Here is a 25,113-nt window from a genome sequence, read left to right on the forward strand (position 1 = left end):
CCACTGATAAGAAAGTAGTGAACCATTTGGCTCAATTTGGAGTTTTCATACCTGGCCTGTTGCTTTTGTATTTCCTTTTAAGTCCTTGCCTTGCAACGGTTTGCCAAAGGGCACGTTGCCCAGCTCTGTGCCTGAATAGCCCTGACTTGTCCCATAACCTTAAAAACACCCGCCCTGGGTTCTGCTTTGTCACAAACCATTTTCTCCAACGTGGTGGTTTACAGTTTGGGGCAAGGCAGATGTTTTCCAGATTGCGAACATTGCAGTTTTCAACTCACTCTGTCAGCAGCCTTCTCCCATATTTCACAGAAGACCTGTTGTAAGGCAATTTGTCTTTCAGCCATTTCTTCAAACCAAAATTGAACATTACAGTGAATTGGATGGTGGGGAGGTGGGGGAGGAGGTAGGAGGAAGGAATAGAGTACTGCTTTGTACAGTCTGAAGTGTTCCGGAAGAGTTATTTTTGTGCTACAGAGATTTTCAAGATGTACTTTGGTCTCCAGTCTTTATATATTTTTGACAAAGTAAAGAACAATAGTTACCGAAAACTTATAACTGAGTCATGTTCTATAAACATTTTTCACCATGAAATAATTTTCTCTCAAAAGTTATTTTATTGTCCCCAGTATGCATTGAGTCATTTACACAGTGTGTCAGCCACTCTAGCAATAAGCTTTTGGAAGCCCTTAACCTTTAGGGCCCACTACCATGCCAATAGGAAGTGCTGCTCGTCATCTTGGACTTTTGGTGACAGAATTCTGCTATAACACCACAATGATTGTTGTTATTGGCTTTGCATCAGTCAAGATTCTGGCAGGAAACAAAAGGCACAGGCAAATAGACTAAGAATTTTATAAAGAGATTGTTTTTAAAGGTGTTGGCAGAGTTGGGGTAAACCAATGAGGTACAGGACCTGGGGCTAGCAGGAGTGGGAAGCATTACCATTCTAGGCCTGGGGAGTCAAGGGAATGATCGGTTACCCCTCCCCATAGAGTACAGCTGAGGCTGAAGAGAGGGCTGTCCAGTGTGTGCTGTGGCCTTTGGTGGAGGGATGCAGAACACACCAACCCTACTCTCTCTTCTTGCCCTGGGGTTCTTCTTATCATACCAATGCCTCCTATCAGCTGGACATAACTGGAAGCCAGAGTCCATTACTCCTGTACATAGAGGTCAGCCTCAGCATAGAGCTGGATAGAAAAGGACTAAGACTGGATCTGGTGAGCTGAGGACACTCAGGGAAAATATCCATCACTGGCTTGAAAACAATTGCTTCGTAAGAGAGTCCGAAGTTCAGGAGGGGTCTAAATAAGGGATGTCGGTCAACTCAGTTTATAAGATCAGATAATCTTGAGAGGAACGTAGAAGTCAACCAGCCTCTGCTTGAACATGCCAGAGACCTCCAGAGACAGGGATATCTCTCTACACCAAAGTGATTATGGGGTGGCTCCCCCCGCTCAAAATCTGCCTTTGTATGCCAGAAACTAAAACTTGTATGTGAACTCTCCTGAATTTTTTTTAAAAAATGTGAGCCACTAATTCAAATTCGGCGGTGGGGAAAGCCTAGTAAGGAACAAATGTATTTACTAGATCTGGTTTTTAACCTCTTGTGTCATTTCTCCTCCAAATGTGAAGACATCTATTGCATCCTTCATTCGATTTTTTTCTTTGGTCTAAAGAGCATGTAGCTCTTCCCACCTTTCCTTCCTCATCCTCTTCCTCCTCCTCTGGATGTTTCCTGCTCCTTCAAAGTCCCTCTTAAAAACATGACTCTTAGAGTAGAAAACTTTTGATGTCTTGTAACCAGAACCGACCAGAAGAGGACCATGATGTTCTTGACCGTGACTCAGTCCTGCCAATGAAGGGTATTTCGTTGCTATAATGCCATCTATGAAAATCTTTTGAGCAATTTCATCGTGCTGTTGTTGGGTCCAACTGAGCCTTCAAGTCTTCACTAAAACTTATTAGTCTTCTTTTGTTTGTTCGTTTGTCTTTAATTTGGTTACCTCCAAAATTATTTAGTAGATTTGCTGAATCATGGACTTCTCTAAGCAAGGTCTTTAATCTAACTGCAAGCTATCATATTTATTTGTAAAATTTCAACTGTTGGTTTAAGGGTCATTATTTTAGCCTGTTGTGTATGAATCTCTAAAATTTTATTTCTATAGTCAATTAGGTATCTTTCCTAGATTCAGGCCATTTTCAAGTTTGATAAACATATCACCATCAAGTAGTTGATGACGATGTTGAACAGGAAGGTTCTCTCAAGGATAGCCTTCTATAATTTGATGTTGTTTTGCTGATTAACACTGTTAGGGTACAGCCATGTGGCAAAGTACAAAACCATCTACTGATATTATTATCTAGCCCGCCATCTTTTGTCCATAAGGACGTCACGCATCACCTGATCAAATGCTTTGCTGAAGTTTACCTGTGCTTGGTCTACCACTCCAAAACAATCCTATCAAAGATGAAAGACATTTAATTTTATAAAACCTATTGGATTTGGGAACTTAAAAAATTAGCTCAACTAAAAAGTGGGCAAAGGACTTAAATAGACATTCCTCCAAAGATGATATACAAATGGACAACAAGCATATAAGAATATGCTCAACATCACTTATAAAGATTAAAGTAATTAAAGAAATCAAAGCTACAATAAGATCTCACCTCATACCCATTAAGATGGCCACTATCAAAAAATAGGACATAGCAAATGTTAGCAAAGATGTGGAGAAATTAGAACCATTTTGCACTGTAGGTAGGAAGGCAAAATGTTGTAGCTACTATAGAACACAGTATGGATATTTCTCAAAGAGTAAAAAATAGAATTACCATATGATCCAGCAATCCCACTTCTGGGTATACAACTAAAAGAACTGAAAGCAGGATCTCAAAAAGATATTTGCACACCCATGTTCATTGGAGCATTATTCACAATAGCCGAGAGTAGGAAGCAAGCCACATGCCCACCAGTGGACGAATGGATTAAAAAAATGTGGTGTACACATACAATGGAGCATTATTCAGCCTTAAAAAAGAAGGAAGTCTTGTCACAGGTAACAACATGGATGAACCTTGAGGAGATTATACTGAGTGAAACAAGCCAACAAAAAGACAAATACTATGATTCCACTTATATGAGGTATCTAAAGTAGTCAAATTCCTAGAAACAAAAAGTTGAATGGTGGTTGCCAGGGTCTTGGGGGAGGGGGAAATGGAGAGTTGCTGTTCAATGAGTATGGAGTTTCAGTTTTGCAAAATGAAAAAGTTCTGGAGACCTTCTGTGCAACAGTGTGACTATAGTTCACACTACTGAAATGTACACTTAAAAATGGTTAGGATGGGGCTTCCCTGATGGCGCAGTGGTTGAGAGTCCGCCTGGCGATGCAGGGGACACGGGTTCGTGCCCCGGTCTGGGAAGATACCACATGCCGCAGAGCGGCTGGGCCTGTGAGCCATGGCCGCTGAGCCTGCGCGTCCGGAGCCTGTGCTCCGCAAAGGGAGAGGCCACAACAGTGAGAGGCCCGCGTACTGCAAAAACAAAAACAAAAATGGTTAGGATGGTGTTTTTTACCATAATTAAAAATTTATTTTTGATTAAAAAGAAAAGTTTAGCCCAGCTCTTTCCTTTTATAGAGGAGAAAACTGAGGCCCTGAGATTTAAAGAAACTTTTAGTGAACTCGTGTGGATTCTAGTTGCTAAGGTTTTTTCTCAAGCGCTCACAAATGAGTTACTGCCCCTAACTTACTGTGGTTAAAACATTTTCCAAAGAGAAAAATGTTAATCACTGTATATGGGCTATTCCGAGTCTTTTAAAGAATTCGTTTGAGAATACATAAGTCAATAGATCATCTACTTAGTATTTCCATTATCAAGTCAAGAGAGCGAATGGCTGGGCTTAGCATGCCAACTGAAGGCCTAATTACCACCTTTTCTCCTTCGGCTTCCAGGTATACGCCTAAATGTCACCAAGGCAGGCCCCTATCTGCCACAGACCTGCTTATTTTGTAGTTTTCAGATAATAAATGGTGGCTATTCCTGTTTGTTTTCTATGGTTTTAAAATTTTTTTCAGACAAGATCATAATTCAACTTGTTTAATTTCATTTGAATTCTAAGGTTCTATAAGACTCCTTCCCACCTTAGCCAGATTTAAGATCTGAGCACTTTCGTGTTTTAACTCAAAGTAATATCCCAGATATGTTTCACTTCATAAAAGTACCTCTTGAATGAGAAATTGTGTTTACCTTGCTTTAAGCCCCAGGAGAAGAAAGAAGTATTTTTTCTCCATTATATTTAATTACTAATCAAAGTATTGAATATCATTGTAAAAATAAAATAGGAATGTCAGATGTGAACTGTGATACCAAATTGTTGATTTTTAAAAGGAAATTAATCATGTGGTCTGGACTAAATTGTTGGTTTCAAAAATCCCAAGTATTTAACTTGATGTAACTAAATATGTGCATTTAACTTTTAAACAGTTATTCCAAAGTATTAAAAATCTTCCCCATTTTAATTTTCAGCCAATTTTCTTTGCAGTGCCTCGGAAGTGTCCATTACCCTTTAAAGTGAATAGTAAGAATAATGTCCATTGTTCTTATGTGATTCTTTTTAATAGTATAGTTCCCACTAGATATTAGTCTTTACTGAGAAGGAATCTTGGAATCTTAAGGAGAATGATGAAAAACAATTCCATATAGTATTTTAATTTTTATTAGCCATATAATTTAAAAAGCACAGAGGCATCAAAGACAGACTCGCATTCCAACCCTGACTCCACCACTTCCTAGCTTTGGCAAATTTATCCTTTCTCAGCCTCAGTTTCTCTGTTTGTGAAATCAAGATAACCCAAAGTCCTGGGTTAAAATGAAGAATAAAAATGCTAGGACATTAAAAAGGAGTTGGTCAAATGTTAGTTTTCTAATTTTCCATGAGTAAGTTTAGTTGTTCTATGGAATGTTTTGCTTTTTGGGGTTTTCTAATATTTTTTAAAATTTATTTATTTATTTATATTTGGACGCGTTGGGTCTTTGTTGCGGCGCGGAGGCTTTCTTTAGTTGCAGCGAGCAGGGGCTACTCTTCATTGCAGTGTGCCGGCTGCTCATTGCAGTGGCCTCTCGTTGTAGAGCATGGGCTCTAGGCACGCGGGCTTCAGTAGTTGTGGCACGTGGGCTCAGTAGTTGTGGCTTACGGGCTCTAGAGCTCAGGCTCAGTAGTTGTGACACACGGGCTTAGATGCTCCGCAGCATGTGGGATCTTCCCGGACCAGGGCTCGAACCCGTGTCCCCTGCATTGGCAGGTGGATTCTTAACCACAGCACCACCAGGGAAGCCCCTATGGAATATTTTTATATGAAGTTTTTTGAGCCAGACACCGACTCCCCTTCTGGCCAAATGCAGAGAGCTGTGTGGGAAAGGAAGCATGTCATCAGTAAGACTTACAATAGGCCTGAATTTGTTTTCTGTCGCTTCCAACATGACCACGTAGTGTTCTGCTTGATTATTTCACTTGGCAAGAAGATATTGTGCTAGTTTTGCATATCCTCACTGTAATCAGAAGGAGCCAAGTTTGACGATGTTTAAAGGATTTAGCTTCTTGAAGTTTGCTCTCCTGCAGACCTACAGGGGGATTTGTCCCAGACCTCCCGTTTACAGTCAAAGGCGTTCTCTGAATAATCTGATACGGACTAAGTACAGAATAGACTCCTTTGTTTGCCAGACAGGTGAGAGCCCTACTTTCTCTTGTTGCTAAAAATGTCGGCCAGAAAAATGACTAGCATTACATTCGTACTAAATTAGCCTCGTTCCTTTGGTAATCTTACCCTCATAATGATTTCACTGAAAATCCAAGAATAACAAGAAGAGCTTACCCCCCTAGGGTCCTGAGAAATTTGAAAGTATTTTATAATGTTAACGCTAAGCATAACATCCAACAAATATGCAGCAGTTTTAGATTTTCCGAGGTTCTTTTGTGAACATCCTCTCTCACGTGAACTAAACAAGATGGGCAGAGCAGGTACCATTATCCTCCTTGAATAACTGAGGAGATGGAGGTCAGTGAGGTGACTCTTGCTTAAGGTTATTTAGAATTTCCTGCCCCAAACTTTTATTTCCTGAATCTTTTCCTACTCTAAGGGTGGGGGGTAAACATTGGGTGACTGAGTTGTAACAGGTACTAGAATAGATAGTTTCTATGTTACTTCACTTATGGTTTACAACAGTTCTGTGAAATAATCCCATTTTACAGATGAGTTTGCTCGGAGTGGCCAAGTGCCTACTCAAGGTTACATAGATAATGTCAAAGGCAGTCTTCAGAGGTTTCTCACTCTAAAACATAATCTTCCTTTATTCTGCTACATTGTCTATATAGATATAGCAATCTCTCTCTCTCTATCTGTCCACCCACCCACAGACATGCAGACACAATTGTTACTAAAACACCCGAGACCCAGTTCCTAATGACTAGAATGATTAGGGTAGCCTCCAGAGATGCCTGGGTGGGTTATATGTCTACTTGCCACAGCGTACAAAGCGGGGAGTTCAAAAGCAGCGTACCTGGCAAAGCTTTTGTGTTATTCCCCACCTTTCAGACCTCCTTCATTCTTCCTACCTGTGTGAAACAAGAAAAATCCTACCATGAGAAAATAGGTGCAAAACAACAGCCACTCTCAAAGTACTGGCGGTCTAGTGTAGTAGCTGGAACAGGAGGTGTAAAGCAAGACCAACAGGAGAGGAATCCAAGCTGTTGAATTACTAGCTGCAGGTCCTTGGGCAAGTAAATTAACCACTCTGCCCCTCAGCTTCCTCACCTGTAAAAATGGGGGTGAGGATGGCGCCTACCTCATGGGGTTGCTTGTAAGGATAAAATGAATGAGTTTTGAAACGTGCTTAGAATAATACTTAGGCCATATTAATAATAACAGCTAACATGATTTTCTGCTGGTAGAAAACACTCAAGAAATATTAAAGCTATCATTTTTATTATACTCAGCAAGCAGATTTTACCCTTCCCCAGCCCCTCTGAGGGTTAACCCACAGATCACAGTCCCAGCGCCCAGGTTTTGGTGCCCCTTCCTAATTTCTTGTGTTGAGTCTGTTTCTGTGGGGAGTGTGATTAATTACTGCCATATCTCACTGAACAGGTTCCCAAAGAAGGTGTTGTGCAAGTAAAGATTATGTACAAGTATATTCTCACTTACCAAGCTTTGCTGGGTATGCGGCTTTTGAACTCCCCACTTTGTATGCTGTGTCAGGGAAGAGGGGCTGTTTAGAGGGACTTCTGGGCTCTCTTCACCACTCTATCCATACTTCCCTCGTAGTATTTCCAATAGCATATTGTAATTATCTTTTCTCTGTTTTCCTTAGCAGATCACGAGGTCCTTAAGGGCAAAGGACATGTCTTATTTCATTTTATATTCCCAGTACCTAGTGGAGTGCTTGGCAGTAGTAGCTGTTTGTTTATTGACTGACTGAAACAAATGGGGGGATGAGGGAATGGATGCATGGTTAATTCTTTTAAGTAAATAATCATCTCTGAATTTTGTGTCAGTCTGAATTTTCACACTTTGGATTTTCTTAAAGCTAGATAGCTGATGTGGCTACTGGTGATCAGGACATGTCATTATGCATCCCCTCTAATTACTGTCCCATAATGCTTGCATTGTTTTACCAGTCAAATAATTCATTAATTTTAGTCTATGCCCAGGGTATTTAGTTTAATGGTCAGACTCAAGCCAAAAAGAGAAAAGTATGTGTCCTTGTGTCCTTCTATACATGTTATATTCTTTGCCAAGCAATGGTAACAGTGGATGTATAAGATTTCAAAAATATACTTCAGAGGGTTAGCACTCATAATTACTGAGTTCATATGAAACCATTTAAGAAGAATTCTTGGGTTTCAGAAAAGTGTCAAGTTATACAGTGATGCTGTGCAAGAGGGAATTGTAGACACCATCCAAAACAGACACTTCACTTCTGTGGATGAGAAAAACTGAGACACAAAGAGGTGAATGATTTGTTCAAAGTCATACAGCTCATCAGAGACTGAGCTGGCCCTGGCTTCAGGTCCCCATATTCTCAGGCCAGTGGCTTTGTGGACCCTGGGCCAGGATTCTTTGGTGATATTGCTTCTGGAAGATGCAGGACTGGCCCTATATGTCCAGGCCAGCCAAGACAAGGGCATGATTTCTGGAACACCACGTTGCGGTGTTTGATTTGGGCTGGCAGCCAATGGAGGAAGACCCCTGGGGTCCACATTGATGCTCTTAGATGTATACAGTCCATCCGTGTGGCGTTTAACTTTTAAGGTGTCGGAGAAATGCAGGCCTGCTGCTGAAGAGAGGCAACATCAGAAGGGGGACCCCCACACACGCGAAGCCTTCACAATGTCCCTCTGCAATTTTTAAACGTTTGAACTTTCAACTTTTCAGCTTTGATAAACTACACTGAAGGTTTGATGGAAACAAACTGTAATAAGCAAGGGTTCTTTCTTCTCACAGTAGATTTGTGTGTATAGAAGAATAGGAGGACATTTTAAGCTCTGCCGTGTAATATTATTCCATGTCATTTGAACTAGTATGACTTTTGCTCTTTTCCGTTTTCTACACCCAGATTCGAAGGATTCCAAGGAAAAGAATAAAATGGAAATCCTGTACATACTGGTGCCTAGCGTTGCCATCCCCCTGGCCATTGCTTTGCTCTTCTTCTTCATCTGTGTCTGTCGCAATAACCAGAAGTCATCGTCGCCGCCCGTCCAGAGGCAGCCAAAACACGTCAGAGGTCAAAACGTGGAGATGTCCATGTTGAATGCGTATAAACCCAAGGTAAGACTTAGCAGTCCCGAGCCGCGCTTATTCTGTAGACTTGAAGTTAAAGCAACATTTATAACCCACCCAAGCTTAGAAATCAAACGATATCGAATCAGAAATTTGATCAGTGCTCGAGTTCATTTTCAGCATAGCCATGCATTTCTAACTTTGTCCAAGGCAGCTTGAGGATACTTTCATCAGTGTGACCAATCCGGTGCTGGGCCCGTCCTAGCACTTACCTTACGTAGAGTTTGGGCTGGAAGGAATTCTTATGAGATCATCTCTTCCAGCCCCTGGGGACTCAGAATGTGGACTATTTTTCCACATTTTAAAGAAGGAAATTCCATTCTCTTCCAATCAAACTGAAAGAGATGAACAGAGAGAGAGAAATCAGACATTGTTTACTAACTTCACTTTCAAAAAATCCTTTTGCTTGCACAACAATGCGCAGGGATTAATACTACTGTACTGTACACTTAAAATGGTCAATTTTATGTGTTTTTTACGACAGTTTAAAAAATCCTTTTCATGCCTAACCTAAATCCCTTTCTCTTTGGTTTAAACATATTTTAAGAGAAGTGTTGTCTTTCCCACAATCTTTGAATGCTGTTTTATAATAGCCCACCTTAGCCATCTCTCTTTGCTAAATCAATCCTCTACTTCCTTTTAGTTTTTCCTCAACATCTTTCAACATTTGGGCTGCTCAGGGTCCTGGCAAGGAACCCAGGGTCACTGGCCCTTTCCTTAAATGGAGCACACACCACATCTTGAGGCTGAAATACAACAGAGGCTTTCTCTCCGGAAAGCCAGCACCCCAATCCCAGGCCTCTCGGGAAAGAGATTTCATTTAAATAACTTAGGATTCTTGCATCCACAGAAGCCTGCCTTTTCATTGTGTTCCAACTCCATAGGAACATTCATTCAACAAATATTTATCTTCTCTGTGGGTTAGTGACCATATTATTCTTTTGACCCTCATAAAGAGGAGATGCATCACTTTTTATACAATTTTAGGGAAAAAAATTGCCTTCACACTCAAATCAATCATTTTACCCAATGAAAAAGGTAGCATAATTGGGCCTGACACATAGTCCTCATTTGATTTTATTTTGCTTTGCTGTTGAATTTTTTTTTTAATTTAAAAAGTCTTAAAATATTTTTCTATTGCAAAGTCTTGTTGGTAAGGTTTTGGGGTTTCTTAAATGCTAAAAGAACTCATTTTTTAAGTATTCTGTTCCAAGCAAAACCACTGTTCTCTCTCTCTCTTTTCTTTAAATTAATTTATTTTATTTATTTATTTTTGGCTGTGTTGGGTCTTCGTTGCTGCGCGCGGGCTTTCTCTAATTGTGGCGAGCAGGGGCTACTCTTCGTTGCGGTGCGCGGGCTTCTCATTGCGGTGGCTTCTCTTGTTGCGGAGCATGGGCTCTAGGCACACGGGCTTCAGTAGTTGTGGCTCACAGGCTCTAGAGCACAGGCTCAGTAGTTGTGGCACGTGGGCTCAGTAGTTGTGATGCATGGGCTTCGTTACTCCGCGGCATATGGGAACTTCCTGGACCAGGGCTCGAACCCGTGTCCCCTGCATTGGCAGGTGGATTCTTAACCACTGAGTTCACTCGGTGGCTTGGGGAATGGGTGGCGGTGGAGGTTTAACTCGTGATATCCTAGCTGCTAGCTAGCCAACTTACATACATTACAGCGTGTTACATAATAGCACGGTTAATCCTTATAAATGTAATAGGAGAAAATAGAAGGGTTAACATTGTTGCACTTTCATGTAGTCACACCTAGTTAACCGTTTACATATCCCATGACTTCAAACTTCTAGTGCAATAGTCTTTGTTCTGTGAGAATCTTTCTCCGTCATTTCTGTTATTAAGTTCTGAGAAGCCTTACAAATGCTAGAGCTCTGGGTGGGAGAGAGGGCCAGATCGCTTTGGTTCTAGTAGTCACTGTGCAGCAGCCACCATCCTGGGGAGGTGGGCTCCTCGTTGCTGTGGCAGGAATTATAGGAAGAATCATTTCCATTCGGAAAAATTTCCTGTGTTGTACGTCAGCCTCAATCTGCAATTCACTTCCATTCTAAGTGGAGGTTTATTTTGCAACACATGATATGTCCAACAGGCACGGTGTTTTGGATTTATGTTGTCCTTCAAATAAAGATCTCAGAGGGCTCCGTGGCACAAATAGAGAAAACTAATATATACTGAATGATACACATTATCAGGAACTATTCCAGGAGCTTTTACATTCATTATCTCATTTAATCCTCACACCTATTATATAAGGTAGGTATTATTATCACTCTCATACAACCAGGGTAACTGAGACTCCAAACCAGTTAAGTAACTTGCCTAAGGTCAAAGAGCTAGTAATTGGAAGAGATAAAATGTGAATAGAGGTTTTTCAGCTCTAGGGAGAGCCCTTGAACTTGCCCATGCCATGATAACTTTTTCACAGGACAAATCATGCTGGGAAGCGGGTATGGGGGCAGGCAAATAATTAAATATGACACTCCATTTGTCAGTCTGGGCTGAACACTAACCACAGGATTCACCTGGCTCTGACAGACCTCCTGAAGAGGCCTGGATAACAGTTGTAAGCTTGAGTTACATAGCCCCAGTCCTGCCAGGGACATGTGAAATTTGGCCAGAGCAACAATAGTCCTCCATCCTCCATGGTCATGGAGACAAATGTAAAATATACGGGGATAAATTTTTCCTAAGACTTGGTGAAACAAAACATTGTTTTCATCATTTCTGGACCGTTTCTGAAATGTGCCTTGCGAAATCTCCCAGTGTCAAGATTTCTCCAACACAAGGCTTAGAGTTTAGCCTTAAACAGCTCATAAGCAATTCTGAATCAGACTAGAAGTAGGAATGGCTCAAGAATATGTGACTGGGTTGAGGAGCGGAAAGGAAACAACAAAAACAAATGCTAACTTTTTTTTTCTTACTCTCCTAAGAAATTTGGCTCCAGTCGAATTTGACTTATTCAGCTGTTTGTTTTGGTTCTTACTGAGTGCCTTTCCTGGAAAAAGCACAAAGAACTTTGTAGACCTTAAAGAAAATTCCCAAATGTAAACAGTCAATCTCTAAAACTGCTTTGAGAGGTCACTGACACATAAATATTACCCGTACCTATAAAATCTAAAAGGAAGGGACACACATAAGAAAGAAAGAGAAAAAAACAAAACAAAAAAAGTCTTGGAAAAAAAACACCCTACCAGAGTAAAATCAAAAGGATATTTGGAGGTTGGGATGAAAAAGGAATGAAGGGTAGAAGCTGGTCTGCCCTGGCCTCATTCTTATTTATCCAAATGAATGTGCCCTTCAGGGTTTAAACTATCTCTGTCCATCGCTCTCCACTTGCTGAGCTGATTTTACCCACCGTCCCCACCCCCTGCTGCCCCACCAACCCGAAGTGTTTGTATTAAGAAGAGGCTCCTCTGGGAGATTAGAAATCCATACCCTTCAGAGGTGACAATAGGCAGCTGCAGACAGACTGGCTGACGGGATCTGGCTTGAGTCCCCAGAGAGGTGAACGGTACAGTTGGAAGTTAAAACTTTTGAGGAGGCATGAGTCTCCTTCTGATCTGTGGGGAAAGGAAGCCAGTGGACCAGACAGGCATCTTACGTCTGAGCCTTGAACAGTCAGGAAATGGAGATGCTCCACCGGCTCCACCTCTAACTGCCCTGTGACCCTGAGTAACCACTTAGCCTCTCTGTGTCTCAATTTTCTCAGCTGTTCAGAGAAAGAGGTCGACTGTGTTCATGCAAAGGACGGTTTGTTTATTTTTCTTTTATTTTGCTCAGCAAAAGATTTCAAGCCATTCAGTTGGATTAGTTAATCTCCTATCTTTTCCATCTTTAAAATCTTCTGACAATACTCTGGTGATGCAGGAACTACGTAGGGTTTTTCTATCTTGCATTACAAATTTTACAATCTGAGTAAGGGTTTTTTTTTTTTTAAAGTACTGTGGAAAATGAACCTTCTCCAAGAAGCCTGGAAACTCTAATTTGCCATCTCTCCAATTCTTTCCCTCTGCCTCCCCCCACCCTCCACAAGCTGTCACATCGGAAACACTGAGCAGTCTCACTGAGGGAGGGAAGCTGTGGAGCTTGCCTCCTGGGGACTTAGAAGGGGAGCAGAGCCTCTCCATCTAGCACAGGGTGAGCCAGTTCTGTCCTTCCCTATGTGACCCACCTATGTGGGATTTAGACCCTCAAAGAGGTTAAGGGTGGAGGAGTTTGAGAATGAGGGTCAGGAAACCTAAATAAGCCTTTGGGGTCAAAGTCCTGCAGCTCCTGGCTGATGTAAGGAAGATTGGGGGGAAAGCAAAATTGGCCTATAGCTTTCTGAAACTGGTGGCTGTATTTTATTTCTCAACTAACCCTCATCTCTTGCCCGCTTCTCTGTTTCTCCACTTCCAGGCTATTCCTCTCACCTTTTCCTTTCCAGCCAAGGTATTCAGCCATTGCTGAATGTACTAACAATTATGTTCCCTGGGCCTGTCCCTTTTGCTAGCAACATGCTTCCATCTAAAAATCCCTGCTGTGGTCGAGCCACCCCTTTGAAATCCCTGTTCTTATCCACTGTCACTACACTTAGTGCTAAAACGGCCTCAATAACTTTTCCACTCACTCCTTAAAGCCATTGTCTCCAAGGCTTCTGAGCTCATCATTCTATTCACATGGCCTCTGGGGAATCACCAGTGATGTAATTTAATCCGATGGCCTTTCCCAAGTCTTCATCCTCTTTAATTTCTCTGGAGCATTCGATATTCTTAACCACCGTGTTGGAGAGCTTTTTCTCTTGGCTCTCCTACTATCTCCTCCTCTTTTCTTCACTAGGTCTTCTTCTTTTTAACTCCCCAAATGGGAGCCTCCTCTGATGTTTCTCAGTTCTCTTTCCTCTTTCTCTCTCTCATGCTGATTTCATCCTCTGGCATTGCTTTAGCTCCCACTTGACATAATGATTCCCCAACCTGGAAGGACCAAATCTCAAGTTATAAAATTCTTCTTCCCAGTACACAGGAGTCCACAGTCTCTGGGCCTAAGTTACCTTTCCAGCCACATTTGTTCTTAGCTTATTTCTAAGAGGTAGTATAATATACTTCAAAGATCAAGGATTTAGACGCAGAGAGATATGATTACAAATCTTGCCTCCATTGTTTACTGGCCATGAGATCTTTGTTTTCTCATTTATAAAACAAGGATACAAATAGTACTTAAAAGAGATTTTTAAATGTATTTTTATTGCAGTATAATTCACACACATTACATTAGTTTCAGGTGTATAACATAATGATTCAATATTTTTATATAGTGCAAAATGATCACGACAATAAGCCTAGCTAACATCTGCCATCATACATCGTTACAAAATTTTTTTTCTTGTGACGAGAAGGTTTAAGATTTATTCTCTTAACAACTTTCAAATATACAATCAGTATTACGAACTATATTGGCCATGCTGCACATCCCCATAACTTACTTATTTTATAACTGGAAGTTCGTACCTTTTGACTCCTTTACCTATTTTGCCCACCCCTTCCCTCCCCACTCCGCCACTAGCAGCCACCAATCTATTCTAAACGAGCTGTTTCTGACACTTCAAGATAGTGTGTCTGGCACCTCACAGGTCCTCAACAGCTAGAAGTTACTATTATTTTTTTGTTACAGTGATTATATGAACAATCACAAACCTTTTAAATCAACCACCAAATGCTGTGTACCGGATACTGTGGGCTGGGTTGGAAGCTATAGGATTCAGCAACCCACAGCATTAACTGGGGTGAGGGCAAGGCAGTTAGAGCAAAGATTATAGAGGTAGCTCTTTAGATAGCTCTGGTATTCCTGTGCCCATCCAGTGAGCATAAATCCTCTGCCCCACACCCTGTTCACAGCCTGGATAAAATCCCTCAGGGCAGAGAGGGTCTGATGGTGAAGACTGGGGGACTGTCCAGTACAGGGATCAGCTTACAACTATGTCTTTAGAAGCTTTACTTCTAGGGAGAATGCGTGTTATGAATGGATATTACGAAGAAGCTGAAGTATTTCACAGGCGTTATCTCGATACAGTCTTTACAGTAACCCTCTGAAGTTGGTACTAATTTGAGCCTGATTTGGGGCGGTGAGAAAACCGAAACTTGAGATTAAGAGTCTGCCCAAAGTCACACAGTTAGTGAGTGGCAGAGCCAAAACTCAAAGCCAGGTCTGTCCAGGTCCAGAGCCCAAGTGTTCCCTATTTCAGCAGTCCCCAACCTTTTTGGCGCCAGGGACCGGTTTCGTGGAAGACAATTTTTCCACAAACGGGGAGCGGGGGGATGGTTCAGACGTTAATGTGAGCGATGGGAAGCGGCAGATGAATCTTCGCTTGCTCCCTGCTCACCTCCTGCTGTGCGGCCCCATTCCTAACAGGCCATGGACCAGTACCCGTCCGCAGCCCAGTGGTTGGGGACCCCTGCCCTGTTTCACTCTACTGCCTTAATTTTCAGGCTGACTGAAACACACAAGCCCAAGTTATGAGCACATGGTAGCTCACGCTGACATTAAAATTACTGGCATCTGTTCTGCCTGTTTCCAGGCAGAATAGAACATCTCCTGTTGACATTATAAAGTAACTCCACCACAGAAACAATCCTGGTCACCACCAAACATTCAAACTAACTATCAGAAAGTTAACATTATAGAGAAAAGAACTGTTTCTGAAGCTAAATCACTTCCAGAGAAGTGCAGCTGAACTCTGAACAAATATGGCAAACTATTGGTTGGAACTCCCTCTAGAATTTGATTGCATAAACCAGAAGGTACTTAGTTCAGCTGTAGTCTTTGAAAATGTCCATAATCTCCCAAAATCAAATGGTTGTGGCCTTTAAGCTTTTAGAATGTAATCATTTCCATTTATGAGTGGAGTCAGTTGTTTCACAGTTCTAACACTGTTTACCTGAGAACCAGTAAAATGCACAGGGAAGGAAAATAGGCTTTAGAGTCAAGCAGATTCCTGTCAACAGCCAAGGCCAGATACTAAAAAAAAAATCTCAGTTTCACATACTCTCCAGGGCTCTTGTGCCCAACTCAGGTACAGCCTGCTGTTGAATGGTTTTGTTCACTTACCCCAGTCAACTGATGGGAGCAACAAAGGATCAGCCAGAGTAAGGTCTAGGTCATCAGAGGCCAGAGAGTAATTACACCTTGACATTCCACTTTTATACCAGTGGGCCTCATGCTTTTAAATTTGTGGAGCCTTCTGAGGATCAGATGAAAACCACCTCTTCTTCCCAGAAAAGTACCTGATCTTTGGAGCCAGACACAGCTGGAGCTGAATCTTGACATCACTACATAATAGTTGTGCTTCCATAGGCAAGCTACTTAACCATTGAAGGCCTTCATTTCTTGATCCATAAAGTGCGGAAATCATAGTATGAATCTCACGGATTTGTGATGAGGGTTAAATGAGTTGATGCACTGAACACTGAGAGACCCCACAAGGGAGTGTAGTGTAGTCATGAGGAAGACAGACCCTGGAGTCTGAATTTACAACCTACTAGTTGTGGGATCACTTAATCACTGTTCCTCAGGTTCTCCATCTGTAAAATGGGGATAATAGTCATAGTGACCAATTTCATGGCGTTATTGTGAGGATGAAAAGAATTAATATGTATAAAGCACTTATAGCCTAACACAAAAACAGCCCCCCCCTCCCCAAATCGTAGCCATTATTATGATCTCAGTGTCTGGTACATGGCAAGTATTCAATACATGGTAGTTATTACTAAGCTCAGATTACAAACATCTAGGATAGGAGTTGTGTCCTCTCTCCTCATGGTTCTTAAATGGTTTCTCATATACTATTCTGTGTGTATACTCTTTGGTACATAATATGTATAGTATCAATTGACTGACTGAGGTAACCAGCTATGAAAATATATCCCACACAATTGGCTGCACATGAAAATATAATAAACCGATGACATGGCCCAAGCTATAATGTGATTTCTATTTCAAAACCTTGAATCTCTCTCACAGTAGCCATGCAGAATATAACCCAGTGAAATACCAGTCGATGGCTCTTACATTTTTCTCTAGCTGGCATTTCCAAAGCAGCTTCCGAAGCAGAGTGTATAGTCTCTGTCTCGTGTAAGTCAGAATCATTCAATTAGGTTCTACAGACACACTGTGGTCATTCATCATGCCGGGAGCAGGGACCAGACACTCAGTAACTGTCTGATCTTTTTTTTTCTTTTTTTTTCTTTTTGAAAGTCATATTCATTTATTCCGGTGGTTCTCTCATTTATTCCAGTCCCAGAGCATCCTCATCACCTGGCAACTTGTCAGAACTGCAGAATCTGACTTACAGAATTAGAAACTCTAGGAGTGAGGCCTAGCAATCTGTGTTTTAAGAGGCCCTCTGGGGGATTCCAGTGCCTGCTCTGGTGTAGACTCTGTTGATCAAATTGAGATTCAGAGAGTAAGTCCACAAGGGATACAGTTCTCAGAGAAAACTGTGCTTTCAAAGAGAAACAGACCTGGTCATGTCCTCCTATTACCCAAACTTACCCCCTAACTTCAATAGGGCCTGCTTCATTATTCCTCTAATAGGGTGAGGACAAATGTCACCGTGTGGGACCCACTCCTCTCCTACAGATACTTGTATACAGCTAGAATCGGCAAATGTGTATAGCAAAAGAGATTTGTAAAAGGGCAGCAGCCTTGGGACATGAGGAATGGGAAAGGAACAAGTATAGGGGCTGCAAGGACTATAGGAGGAGGTTTGGGTCCATTGTAGGAACATGAACTTCAGTCCTTTTCCAGCACCTGCTGCTGGAGCCAACTTCCTGTTCCAGAGCACTGCCCTGAGCTCTGGTTCCCTCCACCCTCATGTGGCTCTGCTTTTCATCTGTGTGTCTGCTTCAAACTGGACTCAAAAGTAGAGCCATCAGTCATGCCCTGTTCAGGTTAGAGGTGAAAAGTCACAGAGCGGGATCCGTGCTGCACGCCAATGTTGATGGCCATCACAGAATACTCATCTCATTTCCTGTGGTAGTCACTTAGGAAAAGTGAGCAGGAAATGGCAGCTTAGTCGCAAGCAGTGTCCTCCAGAGGAGTCATTTCAAGTGTATTATCACCTAAGGTGTAACTTCCCAGAGGTGGAAAGACATAAAGTCACTGAGTCTGTCCGCCTTATCCAACTGCCATCTACATAATTACAATTCTTAAAAACTACCCATGGTTCATTGCTTTCATACCTAAAGTTAATGGATCTAAAAGGGGCACATGTCCCCACTTAGTATTCATCACTCAGGTGAGAGAAGCCACCAACATCCGCCTGGCCTCTCTAGCAGCTGTTTAGACAGGACTGCAATACTCACATCGACTCACATCTGAGGACTCACATCTAAAATATTCTCCCTTCATTTTCCTCCAGTGAAGAGCTCATTTAAACCTGAATACAGTTATTCTTCAAAGATTTCTAGGGGAAGGAGCACAACTGGATTTTAGAATAATGTATCAACTTCTACGTCAACTTTGATTTTTCTCCCCCCCCAAAAAATTATATAATTTTTTAAACCACACTGAGGCAGATGTGTGTTTACTTTGAGAAGTAAAAATGTTAACATTTAAACTGAAAGCCTGTTTCGGTTTTAAGGTACTTAATTGCCTTACAGCATATAATAAACGGAGCCCATCTTGTCATTCAACTAATGGAGGGAGTGATAAAGAGATAGGAGCCCAGGACCCTATTCATTCCAGTTTTCCTTTGTACTTGGTTTACTTTGGCATCGTGCCTCATGTGTATTTTACACTTCTTTACATTTTGTACATCCCTGTATGACAAATACTTGTCAAACAAAAACTAAACAGATTTATAACCCCTTAACTTGAAATGAGCCAAAATTGAACTGCCAAAACTTTATGACTTCATTTTCTTTCATAGTTTTCCACTACATTGGTTCAAGCAGACAAACCCCACTTGAGGTCAAGCAGAGGTCATTTCACTTTCATTACCAAAATATAATTTACAATATGCCAGACCTAAACAAGTTTAGCCTAAAGGGTCTGTATAATGTAAACCATCTGTTCCTCAACAATACAGCTAATTTCCTGCCGTCACCATACAGTCTACTGACTGCTTCTTTAAGGGCTTTTATGATTTTTTAACTAGGTCAGGATTTATGTAAAATTTGAAAATGAGTCTATAGTTAAGACTCATTTGTACCAAATAACTTGAGCATTTAAAAACTGCAAATCACTGTGTAAATTGTTCCCCTGAAACCAAGCTCTGAGCAGTTTTTTTCTGGGTATTTCTATGCTGGCTGCTGCACAGGTGTTCCAAGGAAAGGTTTTGTGAAATTGGTCATTTTGGTTACTTTCCGTGCTTTTTTTCCAAAGCAAATCCCCAAATTTGGTTCTGACTAGCTCTGATGAACTATTCCTTCCTCCTGTCAGCTGGAGATGATTTGGAACTCTATGCCGTCTGGCCCACCAGGTATTGGTGAGCTATGACAAGACACACTTTGGGCCAAAACATACTTTTTCATGTGTCTGAACAGAGAGAAAGAAGAACAATTATCATTCCACAGAGTGACCACACACTGAAGGCTGACCTCACAGCCCTGCAAGGTGTCAGGCCCCAGGCTGAGCCTCCAGAGACATGCTGTGTCCAACTGGGGTTGCCGGCCAGCCAGCTTCTCTGGTTTCAAACAGAAGGCCTTGTACACACAAGGGCAGCAATTTTGGCTCTCCTAAAATTCCTTGATACTTTTCTAAGCCTCTTTCTCCATCTGTAAAATGGCAAGAGTAAGAGTTCTTCTTCCAAAGGTGAATACCAGAGAACTAATTTTCTTACCTCAGTGTATGGGAATGCAGCCGGCTTTCTTAGCCGTGAAGCCCCAGGGGCCATGTGTCAGGCCAGCGCCAAGGTCCCCATCCACCTCCTCTTCTCTTCCAGTCCCCACTAGTTTGGCCTGCTTGCTTCCTTTCCCATCTGCCACCATCCACTTTTCCACGTGGGTCTTTGCTCCCTCCACCTCCATCCGCATCTTCCAGAATCCTCAGAGGAGCAGACCACAGGCCACTCAAATTCTTACCCACCCTCGGGTTCCAAAACAGAGTCTCTGTCATTCTTAAAGAATTTTTTTTAAAAACCAGCAACTACAGGAGAACAGAGAAAGATTAACAAGAAGAAATTTAAGCATTCGTTTTTTAAACATAGAATTATAGATGACTATCTAGAGCTATTTAAGGCTGTAAATGGATCTAAATCATTTGCATTGACTCCACTTTCTGGATTACTTCCCTAAGAAGGATAATAAAATTGATTTAAAGAGCACTTATTAGGTGGAAATTACTTTCATACATTGTTGCATGTAATCCCTACTGTAATTATGGAAGCTAGATATTATATTATTTTATAGATATGGAAATAGAGGTTCAGAAAAGTTAGGAAACTCACCCAAGGTCAACCACCTAATATATAGGGCTTATCCCACGGGGTTGTTATAGTAAATGAGTTAATATTTGTCAAGTGCTCAGAACAGTATCCGGCGCATAGTAAGTGCTATATAAATATTAACTATTAATAATAGAAAGCGGCAGGTCCAAGTTGCAAATTCAGATTTGTATGAGTCCAAAGGTTACATGGTTTGAATTACCCCACACTGCCTATGGGTTAAGCTTCAGCAGGGGAAGGGGGAAGAGTCCTAACGCCTTATTAGATCAGTCTAATATTCCTTGGGTTTAGTTCCTCATTCCCACTTTCCCTCAAAAGTAGTTTATTACTCAGCCCCATACCCTTCTCTATCACCAAAAGCATGGGGGATCCTGTTTAAGTCAAAAAGTAAGGGCTTCCCTGGTGGCGCAGTGGTTGAGAGTCCGCCTGCCGATGCAGGGGACACGGGTTCGTGCCCCGGTCCGGGAAGATCCCGCGTGCCGCGGAGCGGCTGGGCCCGTGAGCCATGGCCGCTGAGCCTGCGCGTCCGGAGCCTGTGCTCCGCAACGGGAGAGGCCACAGCAGTGAGAGGCCCGCGTACCGCAAAAAAAAAAAAGAAAAGTATAAAAAAGCATAAAGTGAAAAATCTCCCACCTCTGCCCCCCTCCCCCTAGTTCCCACCTCCATATCCTCCCAATAACCACTGCTGTTTCTTGAGTATCCTTTCAGAGTTTCTTTATGCCTATGGGCAGAAATATGAATATATTTATTCTTTTTCTCCTTCTCTTTCACACAAAAGCAGCATACAGCATTAACTGTTCTTTTGCTTTTTATTTTTAACTTAGTAGTAGGATTTTGGATATCAGTACATAGAAAGTGTCCTCATTTGTTCTTACAACTGTATAATATTCTTACAAATGTATAATATTGTTTTTACTAGCTCCACCACAATTAATTTAATCAGTTTCCACTAAGTAGACATTTAGGTTATTTCTAATCTGTAACAAACAATACTATAATTAATAGGACTGTATTAATAAGCTTCAATTGCCTAAATGTTTAAAGCAAGAAGTTGCCATTACTTTCAGCATAAGTAACTTTACTGTAAGACATTTATAAATACAAACCCCATAAAATCTGCTTTAACAAATTAGTGAGACCTATAGATGATAAGAAATATTATTTGCATGGAGGAATTAATGTTTCAAAATTCTCAGTTCTATTTTGTCCTCTTAAGTGGGTATTTTGCTGCAAGTTTATTTACACTTATAATTAGGTTAATGGGCATTTTGCCCTGCAAAAATTAGCCTAGAACAGAGCTAATCATCATGAATTCTAGATTAGCAGAGTTTGGGTTAGAGAAAATTTTTAGTTAATTTTCTAAACTGTTGATTTAAACTGTGTACAGAGAGCTCTGAATTCCATATGTATTTGCAAAATTATCAGCTTCAGTTGGGATACTCACAGCAGTACTTTTTTCTAAAAACATAAGGATCTAAAGTGCATTTAAAGGGACTATTTAAAAAATCAGTTTAGGTACAAATGCATTGCTTTTATGACTTTTTCCCTAACAAATTAGATTAAATGTCAGGATAGATCAGAGGTAAATTTCAAAAATAGTAAAAACACATGACATAATAGACGTTTACTGTCAAGATCAAACGTCACAACTTAATATTTATTTTCATTGTGAGCTAGATGCTTTCTCCTGTCTGTTTTCAGGTCAATCAGTAAATAACCCGCTTGCAAATCCATAGAGATAATCGGTTGGTTCGAAAGGCAATAGCTCCCTTCAAAAAACTGAAATCTGGGGGACTTCCTGGAGGTCCAGTGGTTAAGACTTCGCGCTCCCAATGCAGGGGGCATGGGTTCAATCCCTGGTCGGGGAACTAAGATACCACATGCCACACGGTGCAGCCAAAAAAAAAAAAAAAAAACTTGAAATCTGATTGAGAGGACAAAGTATATTCGTAAAAAAGAGCAGCAATAGCAAGGTAATAATAGCTAAAAGTTCAATAGCCCTTACCATGTGCCAGACATCATGCTGAACACGTGACAAATGTTAACTTACTAAAAGTTCACAAGAACCCTACGAGATAAGTACAATTATCATCCCATTTTATAGATGAGGGAATTGAAGCACAGAGTAAATATTGTACCCAGGGTCACACGGCCGGTAAGTGGAGAGGGCAGGATTCCAATCTGAACTGTGGCAGCGGAGGTCAGCGTGTAGCCAGTCACCTCACTGCATCCTGCACGTAGTGGCATTCAGACGGTAAAGCCAGAGGGATTCCGGAGGAGGCAAAGACCAGAGTGGTCAGGGAGAGTTTCACAGCAAGGATTCGATAGGTAGAGAGAAGCACCCACCTCTACTATGAGCACCTCAGAACAGCCTTTTGTTTTGGTGTCTCTGGCTTTTAGCTCAATATATACCTTAGAAATAGGAGAGCATTGGAAGAACAAAGGTATTAGGCAAGAACATGCATGCCATTTGCATGTGGACAATGAGGAGACCTATTCAGCCTAAGTGATGCCATCACGTAGAGGTGTAGCAAGGGTAAGACCAGGTCACAAATACTCTTAGGTGCCAGGCTAAGGATTAAGGCTCTATCCTCAGCAGCAGTGCTTCTCACACTCTAACATCCACCAGAATCACCTGGGGTCTTGTTACATGCACATCCTGATTCCGTAGGTCCGAGGTGGGTCCAAGAGTCTGCATTTGTAGTGAGCTTCAATGTTGCTCTTCCCAAGACCACTCTTTGAGTAGCAAGATTCTAGGTAACAGCAGGAAACCATTGTTGGAGCAGGGGGTGTGCATGGAGGGATAGGGGAGTGATGGACGAAAATCTGCCTATGCCTAAGTTGCAGCCAACAATTCTAAGGACTTCTAGGTGTACAATGTTGTAATTGATTTGATGTACAGAACCTTTCTCAATATGCCTCACCCCTCCTTTCAGATGCCAGAATGTCTTGCCTTAGAAAATGTTTTAAACCACACTTTGCCTTTCTTTCATACAGAGCAAGGCTAAAGAGCTGCCTCTTTCTGCTGTACGTTTTATGGAAGAATTGGGTGAATGTGCCTTTGGAAAGATCTATAAGGGCCACCTCTATCTCCCAGGCATGGACCATGCTCAGTTAGTTGCTATAAAGACCTTGAAAGATTATAACAACCCCCAGCAATGGACGGAATTTCAACAGGAAGCCTCCCTGATGGCCGAACTACACCACCCCAATATTGTCTGCCTTCTAGGGGCTGTCACTCAGGAACAACCTGTGTGTATGCTTTTTGAGTATATGAATCAGGGGGATCTCCACGAGTTCCTCATCATGCGGTCCCCACATTCAGATGTTGGCTGTAGCAGTGATGAAGATGGGACTGTCAAATCCAGCCTGGATCATGGAGATTTTCTACACATTGCCATTCAGATTGCAGCCGGCATGGAATACCTGTCTAGTCACTTCTTTGTCCATAAGGACCTTGCAGCTCGCAATATTTTAATCGGAGAGCAACTTCATGTAAAGATTTCAGACCTCGGGCTTTCCAGAGACATATACTCCGCTGATTACTACAGGGTGCAGAGTAAGTCTTTGCTGCCCATTCGCTGGATGCCCCCTGAAGCCATCATGTATGGCAAATTCTCTTCTGATTCAGATATCTGGTCTTTTGGGGTTGTCTTGTGGGAGATATTCAGTTTTGGACTCCAGCCATATTATGGATTTAGTAACCAGGAAGTGATCGAAATGGTGAGAAAACGACAGCTGTTACCATGCTCCGAAGACTGCCCCCCCAGAATGTACAGCCTCATGACAGAGTGTTGGAATGAGATTCCTTCCAGGAGACCAAGATTTAAAGATATTCACGTCCGGCTTCGGTCCTGGGAGGGACTCTCAAGTCATACCAGCTCTACTACTCCTTCCGGCGGAAATGCCACCACGCAGACAACCTCCCTTAGTGCCAGCCCAGTGAGTAATCTCAGTAACCCCAGATATCCCAATTACATGTTCCCGAGCCAGGGTATTACACCACAGGGCCAGATTGCTGGTTTCATCAGCCCACCAATACCTCAGAACCAGCGATTCATCCCCATCAATGGATACCCAATACCTCCTGGATATGCAGCGTTTCCAGCTGCCCACTATCAGCCAACAGGTCCTCCCAGAGTGATTCAGCACTGCCCACCTCCCAAGAGTCGGTCCCCGAGCAGTGCCAGCGGGTCGACTAGTACTGGTCATGTGACCAGCCTACCTTCATCAGGATCGAATCAGGAAGCAAATATTCCCTTACTACCACACATGTCGATTCCGAATCATCCCGGTGGAATGGGTATCACCGTTTTTGGCAACAAGTCTCAAAAACCCTACAAAATAGACTCAAAGCAACCATCTTTGCTAGGAGACTCCAACATTCATGGACACACCGAATCTATGATTTCTGCAGAACTGTAAAATGCACAACTTTTGTAAATGTGGTATACAGGAAAAACTAGAAAGTCGTAGAAAAGATTTATATTCAAATGTTTTTATTAAAGTAAGGTTCTCATTTAGCAGACATTGCAACAAGTATCTTCTGTGAAGTTTAACTGTGTCTTACCAACCAGGGCAAACACCAGCCAGAAAAAAAACATTGTGGGATTAACGCTCCATCAGGGTGTAGGCCATGCCACTGGGATTGGTACATCTGGTTTCAAGTACTGAAAACTGCAAACCAGTGAAGAGGAAACGAACCTTATGACCAAGTATCAAACCAAAAAGGAAGTCAAACGGTGCTCTGTGTATTCACCTTTGGCTGCCATGACTGTTCTCTCCCCAAAATGTATATACCATAGCATTTGTCTACCTGCTGTCTTTTCTTCAGGACAGATGTTCAGGAATTAT

General features: G+C 41.9%; 1 protein-coding gene across 1 annotated transcript in view; it reads left to right on the top strand.

Moving 5' to 3' along the window:
* ROR1 (receptor tyrosine kinase like orphan receptor 1) overlaps nucleotides 1-24,852 on the top strand; it is a 36,854-nt gene extending 12,002 nt beyond the window's left edge. Inside the window, exons 5-6 of the mRNA XM_007460075.1 lie at nucleotides 8,612-8,823; nucleotides 23,257-24,852. Coding sequence (XP_007460137.1) covers nucleotides 8,612-8,823; nucleotides 23,257-24,684 — 1,640 coding nt within the window. The 3' untranslated portion in view covers nucleotides 24,685-24,852. The remainder of the gene's footprint in view (nucleotides 1-8,611; nucleotides 8,824-23,256) is intronic.
* Nucleotides 24,853-25,113: the final 261 nt, after the last annotated feature.

The sequence above is a fragment of the Lipotes vexillifer genome, unplaced genomic scaffold, assembly GCF_000442215.2.
Source record: "Lipotes vexillifer unplaced genomic scaffold, Lipotes_vexillifer_v1.1 scaffold134, whole genome shotgun sequence".
Lineage (NCBI taxonomy): Eukaryota > Metazoa > Chordata > Mammalia > Artiodactyla > Lipotidae > Lipotes > Lipotes vexillifer.